Here is a 16,904-nt window from a genome sequence, read left to right on the forward strand (position 1 = left end):
TTTCCACTACCTCCCAGATGCCTCCGAGCCCAGAGAAGTCAACGGCGCTTCTGGACACGGTTAACATAAGGCTTCCTTTTGGCACAGTAAAGTTTTAACTGGCATTTGTGGATGCAACTACGTATTGCAAAGGTTTGCCAAAGTAATCCTGAGTCCATGTGGTTATATCACTTATAGATGAATGGATGAATGACGGTTCTTGATGCAGTGCTGTCTGAGGGGTCAGAGATCATGGTTATTGAGCTTAGGCTTACGCACTTGTCCTTTACGCACTGAAATTCCTCCAGATTACTTGAATCTTTTAATTATGTTATTCGCCGTGGAGGTAAAAATATCCAAATCCATTCCTATCTTTCTTTGAGAAACATTGTTTTTACACATCTCAATTATTTGCTCACGCAAACTTGCGATCCTCGGCCTATCTTTGCTCCTAAAGGACTAGGCCTTTCCTGGATGCTGATTTTGTACCAAATCATGATTACAATGACCTGATGACATCACTTGTTTCAAATCACATCATTATTTAATTATTCTACCTCATTACTACCCCTAAATTGCCCCCGTCCCAACTTTTTTTGGAATGTGTTGCAGGCCTGAATGGCAGGAATGGATGTATATTTACAAATCAAATGAAGTTGACCAGACAAAACATGAAATAGCTTGTGTTCATACTGTCTGCAACGAAATACAAGTCAAGGTCAATTTATAAATCACTGCTTTCTTTTTTTATTCGCATTTTCCATACCGTCCATACTTTTTCTGATTTGGGGTTGTAAATGTGGGATTGGGTGTTTATTAGTCTTGCACGCTAATATACTCCTCCACTTTCCTCTTGGCTGGGAAACCCTTCAAGTCCACAGGCTGTCTACCAAGGCAGCTACACAACTGACACTTGTATCCTTTTTTCCCCTGTAGGAAGTACAACACGTGTTGACTCCAATAGGTAATCTGAGATATTAGCTGTCATGATATATTATGATTGGCTAGAACTATGTTTATAATGCATGCAACGTTTCATGGCAGAGGGCATTGTTACAGAAGTTTCCGTGTTGAATATCGAGTAAGATAGGGGCGGTTCAGTAAATGTATAGTATTTGGGGAAAATACATTTGCAGATATATTTTTTTAAACATGCATTGTCTTTATGCTATGCTTGTTGCCATGCTTGTTATTAAACATTTTGAGACAAATCTATTTGTGTGTCCATATATTACAACAAGTGCAAATCATTTTAAATGTGTTTCAAACATTATGGTAATGCGTTGCTTTGATTTCATAGTTATATTTATATTTTTTCAAAACTGTATAAATTCATTTTTAGTCACTAAATGTAAGCAAGAATAACTACAATTGGAAATTGTTTTTGTGTTCCCTGCACATAAATAGGAGTTAGGGAAACGAGCATGAGGCTGAAGCGAATCTGGCGCTTTGGAATGATTCACCCCTTTACCATACAGAACAGAGAAACCAGTCAGTGCTTCAGTGCTTAATCAAATTGAAAATTGTTTCATTACAATGTTTGCCTTTCTTCCTAAAATGAATCTAGGTAAACAGGCTGCCAATGACAGTGTTGTGTTTACTTGCAGGGGCGGACTGGGGGAAAAAAGTGGCCCGGGAGTTACTGTCAGACCGGCCCACTCAATACACGCTGCGCGGCCCACTCAGTACACGGCGCGCTGCCCACTCAATACACTGCGCGTTGCCCATTCAATGCATTGCACGTATAGACCAGTCAGTGGCCTACTTGGAAAAATACCCATACACTTAACATTATTTTGGATGATTACAAAGAAATTACATCATATATGTTTTTTTTTAATAACATTTGGATCCACCAATTTGCCTGGGTGGACACATGGAATAAAATGATACTGGCTATTGTAACACTCCAAGGTAGGTATAGGTTGCTAGATGAATAGGCTTAACTCTGGGCTAGTATCAGATGGTTATACGTATAACTACAGAACATTAAGGAATGAATATTCACACAATAAAGAAACTGGAATCAGAGGGTAGAATTAGTATGAACTATATTGTAGAAATGAACAGAATAGAACATACGATGGGGTGTGAACATCAGTGGTATCAGTAGTATTGCATGCTGTGTGTGTGATTGTGTGTGTGTGTAGGGGTGTTGAAGGTGCATAACAAAACAATAAGTTAAGTAACAGAACCTAAACCAACTCTGCTGGCCCGGGCGCATTATAGTCACATGATAATAAAAAACAATATCATTATACTCATGTGTTAGTATGACCTCACTATCTAATCTAGATAACATATTAACATTGTTTATGTTAGTGTTGTGTGTAACACAGTGATTTTAGCATAACAAGCTAGCTGGTTAGAAATGATAAGATTGCCCTCTTTACAACTTCCACCATGGATAGCTTGCTCATCGATTGTAAACAAGTGACAACGGCTAACGTGTTAAAGTAGATCATCTCGATGATGACAATAGCGCCAGCTTGCTTATTTTACCAGATCATAACGGTCTCAATTTTGGACATTTATCTACCTAACGTTAGCTAGGCTAGTTGGTAGTGAACGTTACCTCATCTGTGAAAAGCAAGCTAACATTGGCCAAGTCAACGTCACAATTTACCTTGTATCACTGTCACTGTCACGCGAAATAACAGTCATAAATGGCCCAGAGTTTTCCTAAATGCAATTCCTCAAAACTACCAGATGCCCCACGGGCCGCTCCGTGTTAAGAAGGGCTGACGGCACACGTCACTACGGTTGCGTGCCCTGGCGGGTCGTATATGCAAATCCAGGTGCGTTTAATTTAAGAATCCTCATCCTCAATCCGCACAGCTGAGAACACTTCGGCTGTGTAAGAACCCATTTTCAGGTGTTCATTAATAAGGTGGAGATCGTTTCTTACGTTGAATTTCTGAAGTCCGTAGGAACACATTTCAGAAGACACTTCAGAACATTTTCGAAAAATAGGCACCATGAGTGTGAATACAGATCGCGAGGAGGAGTATAAAAATCAGTCAGTGATTTTCAGAATCTTGTCAATAGAGGAACTTATACGTGTTCTGAGAACTATGGCAAATAGTTGTAAGTGCCGGCGGTGAAAGTGGGAGGGCCGGTTGATTATAGACGTGGGCCGGCTTTTGGACCATCCCAACCTCGTCGGCCCATCGGGGATTCCCCCGGTATCCCCGATGGCCAGTCCGCCCCTGTTTACTTGTGTAATCCATGTGCCTTTCTGAGATACTGCAGTGTGTGTTTGTGTGTGTGTCTGTCTGTCTGTGTGTGTGGGGGGGGTATCTGGATATGTGGTACGTTTGTGAGTTTTCTTATTGAGATAACAAATGTATTCAGGTAAGTTTTGTTTGGTAACACTTGCTATGAAGCCTGCCTTTATAGCGCCCTACATTATAAGGGCCTTAATAATGACTTATAAAGTAGCTATAAGTCATTGTAGCAATCATTATAACTATGTATAATGTCTTCACAATGATTCATAACCACCGTTATGATACATTATATCAGTTCATTATAAATGGTTATAATATGTGATCATTTATCTGTGTGTCGGTAACACTTTCTATAAAGCCTGCCTTTATAAGGCCCTATAAGGGCATTAATAATGCCTTTAAAAAGTAGCTATAAGTCATTGTAGCACTCATTAGGAGTTATACATAGATATAATGGGCATCAGCGAAGCTCATTGGACCGGACAAGGGAAACTACAGCTCCCGGGGGGAGAGACCATAATCTAATCTGGAAGAGAAGATGTCATTCACAGAGGAGGGATAGGCATACTAACGTCGAAGAGCGCTACAAGAGCCCTGATGGATTGGACCCCGATCAATGAAAGGATATTTCAAACTCAATATCATTCCAGGCACATTAAACTGACCATGGTGCACATTTACGCACCCACAGAAAACGATGATGAACAGGTAAAAAATGAGTTCTAAACAAGACTGCAAGATGTACTGGATAAGTGCAACACACATGATATGCTGATAGTCAATGGAGACATGAACGCGAAGGTCGGTGAGGACAACTGGGACTATGAAAGAGTGATGGGCAAACGTGGTTTAGGAAGGTGGAATGATAATGGGGAAAGACTTTGTGAAATGAGTGACATGAATGAGTTAGTGATAACTGGAACACTATTTCCACGTAGAAAGATACATAAGACTACATGGACATCACCGGCATAGGCGGAGATCCCGGGGGGGACGTGTCCCCCCCTACCATAAAGTTGTCCCCCCCAACAATCATTGAAAAAAAAAAAAAAATAGATTTTTTTGAATTTTTTTTTTTAAATAAAAATACGACGACACAAGCGGTGCTAATTATAGACGTAAAAAAATGTGTTTTTTAAGTGTTGAAAAATCATGTTCCCCCTATTCCTCAAAGTGGGTTGGTTCACATGCTGTTTCCAACGGGCAGGGCTACCGGCAGCTCCGTGTTTCAGTTAATCAGCCCAGTAGCACACGGTCAGATTGGCAGGCTGTTTCCTCCTCTCTCCCCTGTCGCTGCCGCTATGATACAAGATATGTAAAGAGATCTACCTCATTCTCGAACGCAGTAAGAACATGTAAAGAAGAAGTTTTTTTTCTAAACTCCATTTACGAAGTTCCAATCCGATATGCACAAGTATACATAAGTGTATTAATGGTTTGGCATGACAACGTGAACGTTTGCCGATAACACACGCATGCCGGTAATTAACACAGTTAAGATAGCTAGCCAGACAGTCTAGGACACTGTCCTGTCAGGGCAGGTTCATGCTAGTTAATAAACGTAGGTCTACATCTCAGTGCCTCTCCAGATTTGTTAAATTATCTTAAGTTAAATTAATGTCATCTTTTTCTGCGGTTCATGAACTATGCTGGTATTGTACTATGGAATGACAGTGGCGCAGGAGGTAGAGAAGTTGTATTGTAATCAAAAGGTTGCTAGTTTGATTCCCTGACGAGCTGTTTTATAACTTATTTTGAGCATCAAGTTCTCTTGAACTTTGGACATTATTTGTCTGTGAATAGATATTTCGTGTTAGAACATTTAATGCTGTTTAGATAATTCTAAAAGAGAATTCGGTATTTAGCAGTTTATGCTAGCTCTCGTGAAAGCAATTTTTTCATGTCCCCCCCCCCCGGAATTACACTCTGAAATTTGACCATGTATTGTCCCCCCCTACAATGAAATGGGATCTCCGCCCCTGATCACCGGACGGGACGACCAGAAACCAGATAGACCATATCCTTATTAGTACGCGATTCAGGAATTCAGTGAAAGACACCCGAGTATTTAGGTCTGCTGACATCGGAAGTGATCATCAGTTAAGACTAAGAAGCCAACCAAAGGATAAAGACAGAGTTAGGTACGATACCGCAAAGTAGAAAAATGAAAACACCAGTAAAGTTTTTAACATCGCCCTGAAAAACAGGTATCAAGTACTAGAAGAAGAAGAAGAGACAGGATCAGTTGAAGACGAAGACATAGAGCGCAAATTCAATGTAATGGAAAATACAGAAGCTGCAGAAACGGTGCTTGGCAGAACCCAGAAGAAGAAGAAACCATGGATCCGCAACATACGTATGGTGGGGGCTTATAGAAGAGAGGGAAGCGATACTGGGAACTCGATCAGAAAGAGTGAAGACGCAGTTTAGGAAGAAGTATGCTGACAAGAATAGAGAAGATAGCCAACACATGAGAACCTTATACGGATTAACAAAGACACTATGTAATGAGAGATCCAGGCGGAGTGTTGTGGTTTTAGACAAGGATGGAAACCTTATAAGTGGCAAAGAGGAAGTACAGAGAAGATGGAGCGAACTTTTCAAAGAAGTTCTTAATAGGGAAGAACTAGCAAATCCAAGTACTGTCAATGACGAGAATGGCTTTGAATTTGAGGACATAATTGAAGATATTGCATCTAACGATACGAGAAGTTAAAACTTCATACTACGGAACCTAATTGAGCAAGTGAACGAGTGGCAAGCGACATTATATCTAGGCTTTGTAGACTTTGAGAAAGCTTTCGACTCCATCCATCGTGAGAGTCTGTGGATAATAAGAAGAAAGTGCGGGATACCAAAGAAGATCGTGAGGATGGTAAAGCTTTTCTGCGATGGCTTGACCAGTCGGCGATCAAGGTTTTTCACCATCAAGACCGGAGTCAAGCAGGGATGCAACACGTCAGGATTCTTATTTTTGATTGTAATGAACTGGGTTATGAGAAGAGCGGTTGGCAGCGGCAAGAATGGCATCAGATGGAAAGTTTAAACTTGATGATTTAAACTTTGAAGATGATATGACGCTGCTCTGAGCGCAGAGGTGAGATGGCGGAGATGGAAGATGATCGGACACATACTCAGACAGGATCGAGACAACCATAATAACACGATGACTTGGGAACCAGAAGGGAAGAGGAGGAGAGGAACACCGAAAACCACACGGAGGTGTACAGTGGAGAAGGAGTGGATAGAAGCGGGTTGGAATTCATGGAACGAGGCACGAGGGATTGCAGCGGATAGGAAGAGACAAAGTAAATCTGTGGAGGCCTTTTGTGCCATGAGACGCGCAGGAGACAGATGAGATGAGAAACAATTTGACAATCTTGCATGCCACATAACTTCCTTGAGAACTAAGTAATGTTATGTATCCAATGATGATGATCATACACATTTCACCAAACCATTACCTAATGCTGCCTTTGTGGAAAAAGTTTTAATTGACCCAAATTGACAACATGCAGTACGTAATTTGGCATGTGTTCTGTACATTTCAATGGTGAAAATATGACTGAGCACATAATTGTTTTATATGGTGTCATTGTGTTACTGCTGAGCTGGCACATCCACTCTGGCTTGGTGGCCTATGTGGATTTAGACAAATTTTTTGCCTTTGAAAAAAAATGTTATCAATCCTCATCGGTCACATGTAAACAATCAAGGTGTGATTGACATGCAATTTAGGAAGCGTTCTAAAAGTACCACGTCACTGAAAGTGATGAAGCATGGTTGGCCCATGATGATAACTGGTTTAACTCATTTGTATGTCGTGGCCAGAGGTGTAAAGTAACGAATTACTTTTACTCACGTTACTGTAATTGAGTAGTTTTTTTGTGTACTTTGTAATTTTTAAGTAGTTTTTTTAATCGGTAATTTTACTTTTACTTAAGTAGATTTTGACTGAAGTATTGTACTTCGCTACTGTAGGGGTACACCCAGAGTGTGGACATATTTCTGTATGCTGCCCCTGCGATTACGTTGGGACGTCAATCATAAGTTCCACAACATATAGCACCACAGAACTTGGCCGTAGGTTCAGCCAATCAGTGCCTGGAAAGGTGGTGCACTGGCTAATGGAGAGAGAGGAGGGGGCGGGACAAGCGGCAGACGGAGAATGACGAGAGAGAAGATGGCGGCGCCCGTAGAGCTCCCACGTTATTGTGAGTGAATAACAGCAATATAAGTCAGTTAATTGTAAGTTTAGCTCTAAGTTTATTAAGTTTGTTAGTGTCCGTGTTACGGAATAATTACGGTTGGAGTGAAGAAGGAGTCTACACCACCAGCACTGAAGATCACCCGGTGTCGCTGTCAAAAAAGTATAGCACGTTGTAGTGTGAGGCGGAATGTCCTCGCTAGTTAGTGAAGTGTTAAACATTTAGAAACAAGCTCGTCGCCAACGTCGGAGACTTCACCAGGCCAGGGAACTTGGACAGCTAGCCGTTTCGCCACTACAGCCCTTGATGTGCCCGCAGCTCACTTGCCCTCTCTCTCTCCCTCTCCCACGCCACTGACAGACGGTGTGGTTGCGTGAGTATTACCCTGCCACATGTGACTCCATATTGTCAACGAGCAGCAAAGTGTCCGGGACGGTAATGTCCGATTTGGGAACAGTTCAATACACTTTGAGGACCGTGGCTCGACCATTTTGAACTGAACGTGCAAAACAGTGAACTGCAGTGAACATCATACTGAATGTGGAAAACATTGGACTTTGATTGTGAAATATGTTTATTGTGCAAAACGATCTTCTGTTATGGGTTTGAATGATGTAATTGTATGTCTTTGCATTTAATTTAGTTATTAACACAGTGGATTCAGTGTATGTTGGCACGGGGCATTGGTATTTTGTGTTCTGGTTATTGTGCCTTTTTTTTAGTTAGACGAACTCACCGGTGAGTAGGACAGGTGTGTCTGTTAGAGTATTGTCATGAGCAGGGTGGGAAGTGTTTCAGTGTGAAATAATTGTTCTAAACTAATTAAATAATACATTTAATCTAACTTTTTCCTATGGTTAGTTCCACCTGTTACATATTGGCGTCCGCGAACAGGATACATACCTAGTTACACAACCCCCTCTGTTAATCCCAGTCCTGTGTAGTCATTAGTCAGTGCCATTCCTTGGTAGGGTCTCAGTCCTCAGGCTAAGTAATCATGGATGTGTTGAAGGAGCAATTTGAAGAGCTGCAACAGAAATTTGCAGAGCAGTCAACACACGTGAAGGAACAGATGGTTCTACTGGAGCAGGCTAGAAGTGACCAGAGGGAGGCGCTGGCGTTGGCAAAGCAGGTCATAGAGCAGAAAACCCCAACCACAGTATTCATACAAAGGGACAGGAAATGCCCAGACTTCAGCGGCTCTCAAAGTCAAGGTGAGATGTGTATTGAGGAATGGATTGCAGCACTTAAATCACACTTTGTAGTATGCAAAATCCCAGACGAAGACAAAGTTGAATTAGTCAAGCAACATTTAAAGGGGGAGGCAAAAGTAACGTTGAAATTGATGGTTGAAGATGAAACGACTGACATTGCTAATGTTCTCAAGATTCTGAGAGAGGTATATGGAGACAAGGCCCCAGTGGGCATCAGGCTAAGGGAATTCTATGATAGAAAACAAATGGCAGGTGAGAGGATACGGGCATATGGATATGACCTTCAAGAGAAACTTCGCCGTTTGAAGCGTCGTGATTCCAAGTGCATCTCTGACCCTGACTCCATGCTAAAAGAACAGTTTGTGCTAGGTCTCAGAGATGATAACCTTAGAAGGGAAATGAAAAGACAGGCAAAAGAGCAGCCAACACAGATATTTAATTTGCTGATGCAGGCTGCCATTGATTGGTCAGAGGAAGAGGAGACCTCTCAAGCCACTCGTGACAAAAGCCACACTCGTGGTGCTGTTAGCAGTGTAGTTACAGAAGAGACACCTCCAGCCTTGTCTTTACAGGCGTTACATGAATCCATCCAGAAATTAGCTGCAAGACAAGAAGAGCTCTACAGAGTGGTACAGGGGTCTGAAATGCGAAACACCGCCAAGGGTAGGCAGCAAAGACTTCCTCAGAGAGATGAGACTGGGCAATTGATTTGCTACAACTGTGGGGAACCTGGACACATAAGTCGGGAGTGTAGAAAAGGTCAGGGAAGGCGGCGTCAGGCAACTGCTTTTGTGTCTGATGTGACCAGTGAAGACCATGACGGTCAGGCAGAAGGAACAGTCAGTACAGCTAGAGTAGGCCCCATCACGCCCACATCCGTACCTGTGACCGAGCACAGGGCCACACCCATGGGCGCCTTTGGCAACTGTTTCACAGTCGATGTCATTATAGATGGTGTGAAAACATGCTGTTTGCTGGACACTGGCTCTGAGGTCACCACAATGTCTGAAGGCCATTTCAAGAAACACTTCACGGGGAAGGTGCTATCTCCAGCCAAATGGGTAAAGCTAACGGCCGCAAATGGGCTGGACATCCCTGTCCTCGGGTGCCTCTACACTGATGTTGAATGCTTCGGAAAGAGGCTGACTGGAAAATGCGTGTTTGTGCTGCGGGACGATGCAACCAGTGGAAAGGGGCCTGGCGAAGTTCCAGGAATACTGGGGATGAATGTCCTTGCTGATCTGCGCAGCCTGTTTAATGATATGCAAGGGGTCCAGACGATGAATAGACACAAGCAGTCGGCTGGGGTGGGGAGCCTACGCCGTGTCTTCGTAAAGATGGCAAAGGAAGAGCAATATGTGGGCCCTAGGGGTCAGATGGGTTATGTCAGAGTGGCTGGCCGTCAAGCAGTTATGGTGCCTCCACGCAGCGAAGTAGTCATTGAGGGTCGCTGCAGGGTCCCTCCAAAAATGCACTGTCAGGTACTAGTTGAGGCTTCGCCAACCAGCAGCATGCCTCATGGACTGTTAGTTGCCAATGTGCTGACTCATGCAGTAGAGGGAAAAGTGTCTGTTAGGCTGCTCAACACACGAGACGAACCTGTTATGCTGCCCCCCAGGTCGAGAGTAGCAGAGTTGAGTAAGCCACAGAAAGTACTACCCAAGGACACCCTGATGTTTGAAGAAACCAACGGAGAAGTTCATGTCCAAGCTTTAGAGGGTGCGGTTGCTCGTGACAGAGGATGGCCTGAATCTCTGGCTGTTCCCGTCCAGGCTAACGTACAGGGGCTCTCACCCCCTGAAATTTGTGAATTGAACCAGCTTCTCCAGAAACATCGTGACGTGTTCTCCCAAGGGGATGGAGATTATGGGTACACTACCACAGTAACACACAGAGTCCCAACGGGTGATGCCCATCCCATCAAACAACGACACCGTAGGATTCCACCTCATGTGTTCCAAGAGGTTAAGCGCCATGTGCAAGACCTTGTAGCTCAAGGCATCTTGAAAGAGAGTTGCAGCCCATGGGCTTCCCCGGCAGTCATTGTTATGAAAAAAGACGGGTCAGTCCGGTTCTGCTGTGACTATCGGAAGTTAAATAGTGTGACCCATAGAGATGCATATCCACTCCCTAGGGTGGAAGAATCCCTGGATGCTTTGGGCCAGGCACGCTTATTTTCTTCGCTAGATCTTACTTCAGGTTATTTCCAGGTGGCAGTTGAGGAGAAAGACCAGGAGAAGACAGCAGTGACGACGCCTTTTGGACTGTTCCAGTGGACTCGTATGCCTTTTGGGCTGTGCAATGCCCCAGCAAGCTTTCAACGCCTCATGGAATCAGTCCTGGGCGATTTAGCTTTCGATGTTCTGCTTGTCTACTTAGACGATGTGTTAGTATTCTCCAAGGACTTCACCAGCCACCTGGAAAGGTTGGATTTGGTGTTTAGGCGTCTCCGGAACCATGGCCTCAAGTTGAATCCGAAGAAGTGTTTCCTCCTTAGACCAGAGGTTAAGTTCCTTGGGCACGTTGTGTCAGCAGCAGGGGTCCAGGTAGACATGGAGAAAGTCAGTGTCCTAGAGAATTGGCCCACTCCCCGTTCTGTTAGAGATGTGAGACAGGTGGTAGGGTTCATGTCCTATTACCGCCGCTTCGTCCCCCAGTTCGCACAAGTGGCTAGGCCCTTACATGCCCTGATGGGTACCTTTAAAAAAGGGGACAATCGAGCGCAGCAGCAGTCTTTCTCATGGAGCGAAGCATGTCAAATAGCTTTTGATAAGCTTAGAGCTTGTTTGATTTCTCCTCCCGTGCTTGCTTACCCCGACTACCGAATTCCTTTCATAGTCACAACTGATGGAAGTCGCCAGGGGCTTGGAGCCGTGCTAAGCCAACGCCAGGATGGCATTGAGCGGGTGATAGCATATGCAAGTCGGGGCCTACGGGGTTCGGAGAGGAATGATAAGAATTATAGCGCATTTAAATTAGAGCTCCTCGCGCTGAAATGGGCCGTCACAGAGAAGTTCCGCGACTTGCTAATGTATGCGAAATTCACCGTTGTCACGGATCATAACCCTCTCCGGCATTTGGAGACCGCTAACCTCGGGGCCGTTGAACAGAGGTGGGTGGCCCAGTTAGCAGAATTCAACTTCGAGGTCCACTATAAGCCAGGGAAGTCTAACCAGAACGCAGATGTGCTATCCCGCCTACCTGTGACCATCGAACCAGAGACCGAAGACACTGGTAAAGACTTCCTGGTGATCAGAGAAGACGAAGTGAGAGCTAGCTTGTGGCCTGCCCGTAAAGACCAGTTGAAGGAAGCAGGAAAGGTCCAGGTTGTGCAGGCCGCCCGAAGAACCAGAGTTTGTGGTTATAGTTGGGAAGAGGTCCGGGAACTCCAGATGAAGGACCAGGATCTGGGACCCGTACTGGGAGCTGTGAAGATGGGTATGAGGCCTAACAAGCAACAGTTGCAAGGCATGAGCTTGTCACAGCGGAAAGTCTGTGGACAGTGGGAACGTTTGAGAATCCAACAGGGGGTGCTGGTCAGAGACCTGCAAGATCCACGTGACGGGGTGAAAATCTGTCAGCTGATGGTGCCCACGTCGCTACAGCAACCCATTTATGAGTCTCACCATGACCATGGTGGTCACTTTAGTGTGAAGGGTACTTTGGCCAAGTTGAAGAGGGGCTACTATTGGTCTTCAATGTCCAAGGACGTCCAGGTATGGGTGCAGAAGTGCAAAAGGTGCATCCTAGCTAAAGACGTATTCCCGAAGACACAGGCCTCAATGGTCTGCAGCAATGTTACGGTTCCTTTAGAGGTCCTGGCCATGGACTACACCTTGCTAGAGCCATCTGCTGGTGGATATGAAAACGTCCTAGTCCTCACGGATATGTTCACACGATTTACCGTGGCCGTGCCCACCAAAGACCAGACAGCTCGGACCACAGCCGCTGCTCTAGTCAAACATTGGTTCGCCTGCTATGGGTGCCCCGCCCGACTTCATAGCGACCAAGGTCGCAATTTCGAGGCTGGCGTGATAAAGGAGTTGTGTCATATATATGGCATTGCCAAAAGCAGAACAACGCCCTACCATCCGCAGGGAAACGCTCAGTGCGAAAGATTCAATCGCACTATGCACGACATGCTGCGGTCTCTCCCAGCTAACAAGAAGAGAAACTGGAAGGAGCACTTGCCTGAATTGGTGATGGCCTACAATAGCCACGTTCATTCATCTACAGGTTACTCTCCGTTTTATTTGCTTTTTGGAAGAGACGCGCGACTGCCCAGAGATATTCTTGGGGGAATGGATTTCGACGACAGTGGGGCAGAGAATCTGGATGACTGGGTGTTAAATCATCATCAGAGACTGAAAATGGCGGCGGATGCAGCAAGGGCAGCGACGCAAGATGCCTCCAAGCGACGCAAAAGGCTGTATGATCGGCGGGCACGTGGCGCACTTATCCGGCCTGGAGACAGAGTTCTGCTGAGGAACCATAAACCACGTGGCAGGAATAAGATCCAGGACAAGTGGGAACCAGACCCCTATCTTGTCATCGCACAGAACCATCCAGACATGCCTGTGTATACTGTCAAGCCTGAGGCTGGTGGCCCTACCAAGGTGGTACATAGGGATCAAATGAAACCCTGTGTCTTTGAGACCCCTATACCAGCCAACCCCACACGAGAGCGTAGACCCACATCCCATGATTCAGAGTCTGATGCCTATGACTTAGTGTGTATTCCCCGTAGCTATCCCCACACACGACACGCTTGCAATACATACTCCCATCATAGCTCCCAAGACGACACCGCTGACACTGATGGGGAGGAAGTTAGGAGTAGGCAGAGCGAACAGGGTGGGATTCCAAGCACTGGGGAGGGCAGGTCACATGGAGGCGTACAGTCAGACGAAGCAGATATATCTGGGGATGATAGTGAGGCTATTCAGAGGCCCGCCAGACCCCAGAGAAGCACCAGAGGTCAGCTCCCTAGCAGGTTTAAAGATTTTGTACCCAAATGAGTGTTCAAATGTTTGTTTTGTGTATGGGTAATGATTTCATGTAATGTGTGTGATGTTGAAGTTGTGTTTATATGCTGAAAGTTATGTGTGTACTTCTGTTATTGTTGTAAAAAAACAAAAAAAAGAGAGCATGGACTCTTGGACTCTCATGGACTACCAAGGGACCCCAACTTGTGGAGAGGTCTGTGATGTGGCAGGGTTTGAAAGGGGGGAATGTAGGGGTACACCCAGAGTGTGGACATATTTCTGTATGCCGCCCCTGCGATTACGTTGGGACGTCAATCATAAGTTCCACAACATATAGCACCACAGAACTTGGCCGTAGGTTCAGCCAATCAGTGCCTGGAAAGGTGGTGCACTGGCTAATGGAGAGAGAGGAGGGGGCGGGACAAGCGGCAGACGGAGAATGACGAGAGAGAAGATGGCGGCGCCCGTAGAGCTCCCACGTTATTGTGAGTGAATAACAGCAATATAAGTCAGTTAATTGTAAGTTTAGCTCTAAGTTTATTAAGTTTGTTAGTGTCCGTGTTACGGAATAATTACGGTTGGAGTGAAGAAGGAGTCTACACCACCAGCACTGAAGATCACCCGGTGTCGCTGTCAAAAAGTATAGCACGTTGTAGTGTGAGGCGGAATGTCCTCGCTAGTTAGTGAAGTGTTAAACATTTAGAAACAAGCTCGTCGCCAACGTCGGAGACTTCACCAGGCCAGGGAACTTGGACAGCTAGCCGTTTCGCCACTACAGCCCTTGATGTGCCCGCAGCTCACTTGCCCTCTCTCTCTCCCTCTCCCACGCCACTGACAGACGGTGTGGTTGCGTGAGTATTACCCTGCCACATGTGACTCCATATTGTCAACGAGCAGCAAAGTGTCCGGGACGGTAATGTCCGATTTGGGAACAGTTCAATACACTTTGAGGACCGTGGCTCGACCATTTTGAACTGAACGTGCAAAACAGTGAACTGCAGTGAACATCATACTGAATGTGGAAAACATTGGACTTTGATTGTGAAATATGTTTATTGTGCAAAACGATCTTCTGTTATGGGTTTGAATGATGTAATTGTATGTCTTTGCATTTAATTTAGTTATTAACACAGTGGATTCAGTGTATGTTGGCACGGGGCATTGGTATTTTGTGTTCTGGTTATTGTGCCTTTTTTTTAGTTAGACGAACTCACCGGTGAGTAGGACAGTGTGTCTGTTAGAGTATTGTCATGAGCAGGGTGGGAAGTGTTTCAGTGTGAAATAATTGTTCTAAACTAATTAAATAATACATTTAATCTAACTTTTTCCTATGGTTAGTTCCACCTGTTACACTACATTGGAAATTACATCCGTTACTGAGTAAAAAAAAAAACATAGTTCAAGGCAGGAATCGCGCACCACAATGCTCACTGCAGTGGTGGATGCTGCATAGAGTGGATGATGGAGTCGATGCAAGGCGCCAGTACGGTGCCGAGTCACGAGAGATAGATATGGAGGAAGATGATAGTGCGGACTACCAACAAGCTGCGGACCACCAACAAGCTGAAGCACCGAACTTTCCGCCAGTTGAAATTAAAGAAGATGAAGAAAACCCGTGGCCACATCTCAGCAAGCAGTTTGCCTTCCAACGTAAAAGAGGCAACAGCTATATGCTGTGTAAACTGTGCCTAATCCGTCAGTCAGAACTTTCTGCTTATACAAATTCATCTTCAAATCTGCGCAAGCATGTGTTGGTAAGTACAGTATTTGTCCCTTTCCATTAGTAGTTCAGACAGCGTTTTTGTCATTTAGTTAGCTTTGCTCCATTAAGCAAAATATGCGTTTCATGGCACTAGTAGGTAGTAGCCTAATTTTGGCTAGCACTTGCAACCGACCTGAGTATGCTAACGTCGACAGCGGTCATCCAATAGACTAATAATACCATTCCTGTCTTCCATTCGTTTCAGGTCATAGAATTATTATGTTCAGTCTCTCATATTGTGTTAAAAACTGCAGATCAGTCATCAGCAATGAAATACACCACATAAACTGATATTAGGCTAATCATTTGGCTGCCTCCCATGCCTTGAAACAGAACAATGTGAATGCGCACACCATCGTTTTCAGATAGTTGGACAAGTCAATGTATATGTCGTTATCTGCAATTTATCACGATGTTTAGTCAGATATTGATAACGATAAGTGGTGGCTTTGCAACGTGCACGTCTTTCATGTTCATGCTAAGGGGTCCCGGTTAGCAAGAATTGAGGATTATGAATTGTGATGCATGTAGAAATAGAAAATAATGCTATAATTCTGTATACTGTAGGTCTGTCATCTCAAGTAGCTATTTATAGCTATTTCTGTGTTATGATGCACTCTTGAATCTTGATGGCAGCTCAATACTTAATTGTCAGAAATGTTGTTTGTCATTCTACAGGTCTAGTCTATGTCAGACAACACCTTGACCGGATGTTGGAGGCTGGAGCAAGTTGGACAACATTCATCAGATGAAGATGATTTATTTTCCTCAATGAAGTCCAGAAGGTCAGAAGGTACAGGGGAGTTAGAAGGGTACCTAGCCTGTGTCTCAGTCAATATGGATCTGCTGAACGCCTTTCAGAATATCAAAAAACTGTCCCTGAAACTCAATACTGGCCTACCTGCCTCGGCCGCCTGCGAGCGACTCTTCAGCTGTGCTGGATTGCTGTTCAATGCAAAGCTAGCCCGGATGAACTCTACTCATCTTGAAAATCAGCTGCTGCTCAAACTCAACAAGAAGTTTGTAGACTAATGCTCTAAAGGTGGACACAAGTAAAGTAACCAAAGTTTAAGTGGGGCAGCGGTATTTTAACTTTTTATTTTAGCTGTCATGTCTTGACATGTCCTCCCAAAAGTTCTTAAATGTTGTGTTGACATGTTTAATGTTTGACATGTTTAATGTCATTGCACTTATATTTCTAAAGATTCTCCTTTAATAAAAAATAACTAGTTTTTGTATTGGATTTATGACCCCTTGTCCTTTTTTGCACTATATAGGAGCGGCCCCCATCAAGTTGTTGAAAGTAACTAAGTAACTTTTACTTAAAGTACATTTTAAATGAACTACTTTTTACTTTTACTTGAGTAGATTTTTAGATGGGTAATTTTACTTGTACTTAAGTAAAATTTCATCAAAGTAATTGTACTTTTACTTGAGTACAACATTTCAGTACTTTTTACACCTCTGGTCGTGGCTTACACAATGAATATATACCTAGATGTTTTGGGGGGTAAGACTAAAACAGC

At 44.3% G+C, this 16,904-nt stretch overlaps 1 protein-coding gene across 1 annotated transcript; it reads left to right on the forward strand.

Annotated features, from left to right (window-relative positions):
- The first annotated feature begins 7,237 nt into the window (after positions 1–7,237).
- Positions 7,238–14,937, forward strand: cuzd1.1 (CUB and zona pellucida-like domains 1, tandem duplicate 1). The gene has a single exon (XM_042708298.1). It carries the CDS (start codon positions 8,415–8,417, stop codon positions 13,647–13,649), a length of 5,235 nt encoding a protein of 1,744 aa, XP_042564232.1. The 5' UTR covers positions 7,238–8,414; the 3' UTR covers positions 13,650–14,937.
- The last annotated feature ends 1,967 nt before the right edge of the window (positions 14,938–16,904 follow it).

Source organism: Clupea harengus, chromosome 7 (assembly GCF_900700415.2).
Source record: "Clupea harengus chromosome 7, Ch_v2.0.2, whole genome shotgun sequence".
NCBI classification, from domain to species: Eukaryota; Metazoa; Chordata; class Actinopteri; order Clupeiformes; family Clupeidae; genus Clupea; species Clupea harengus.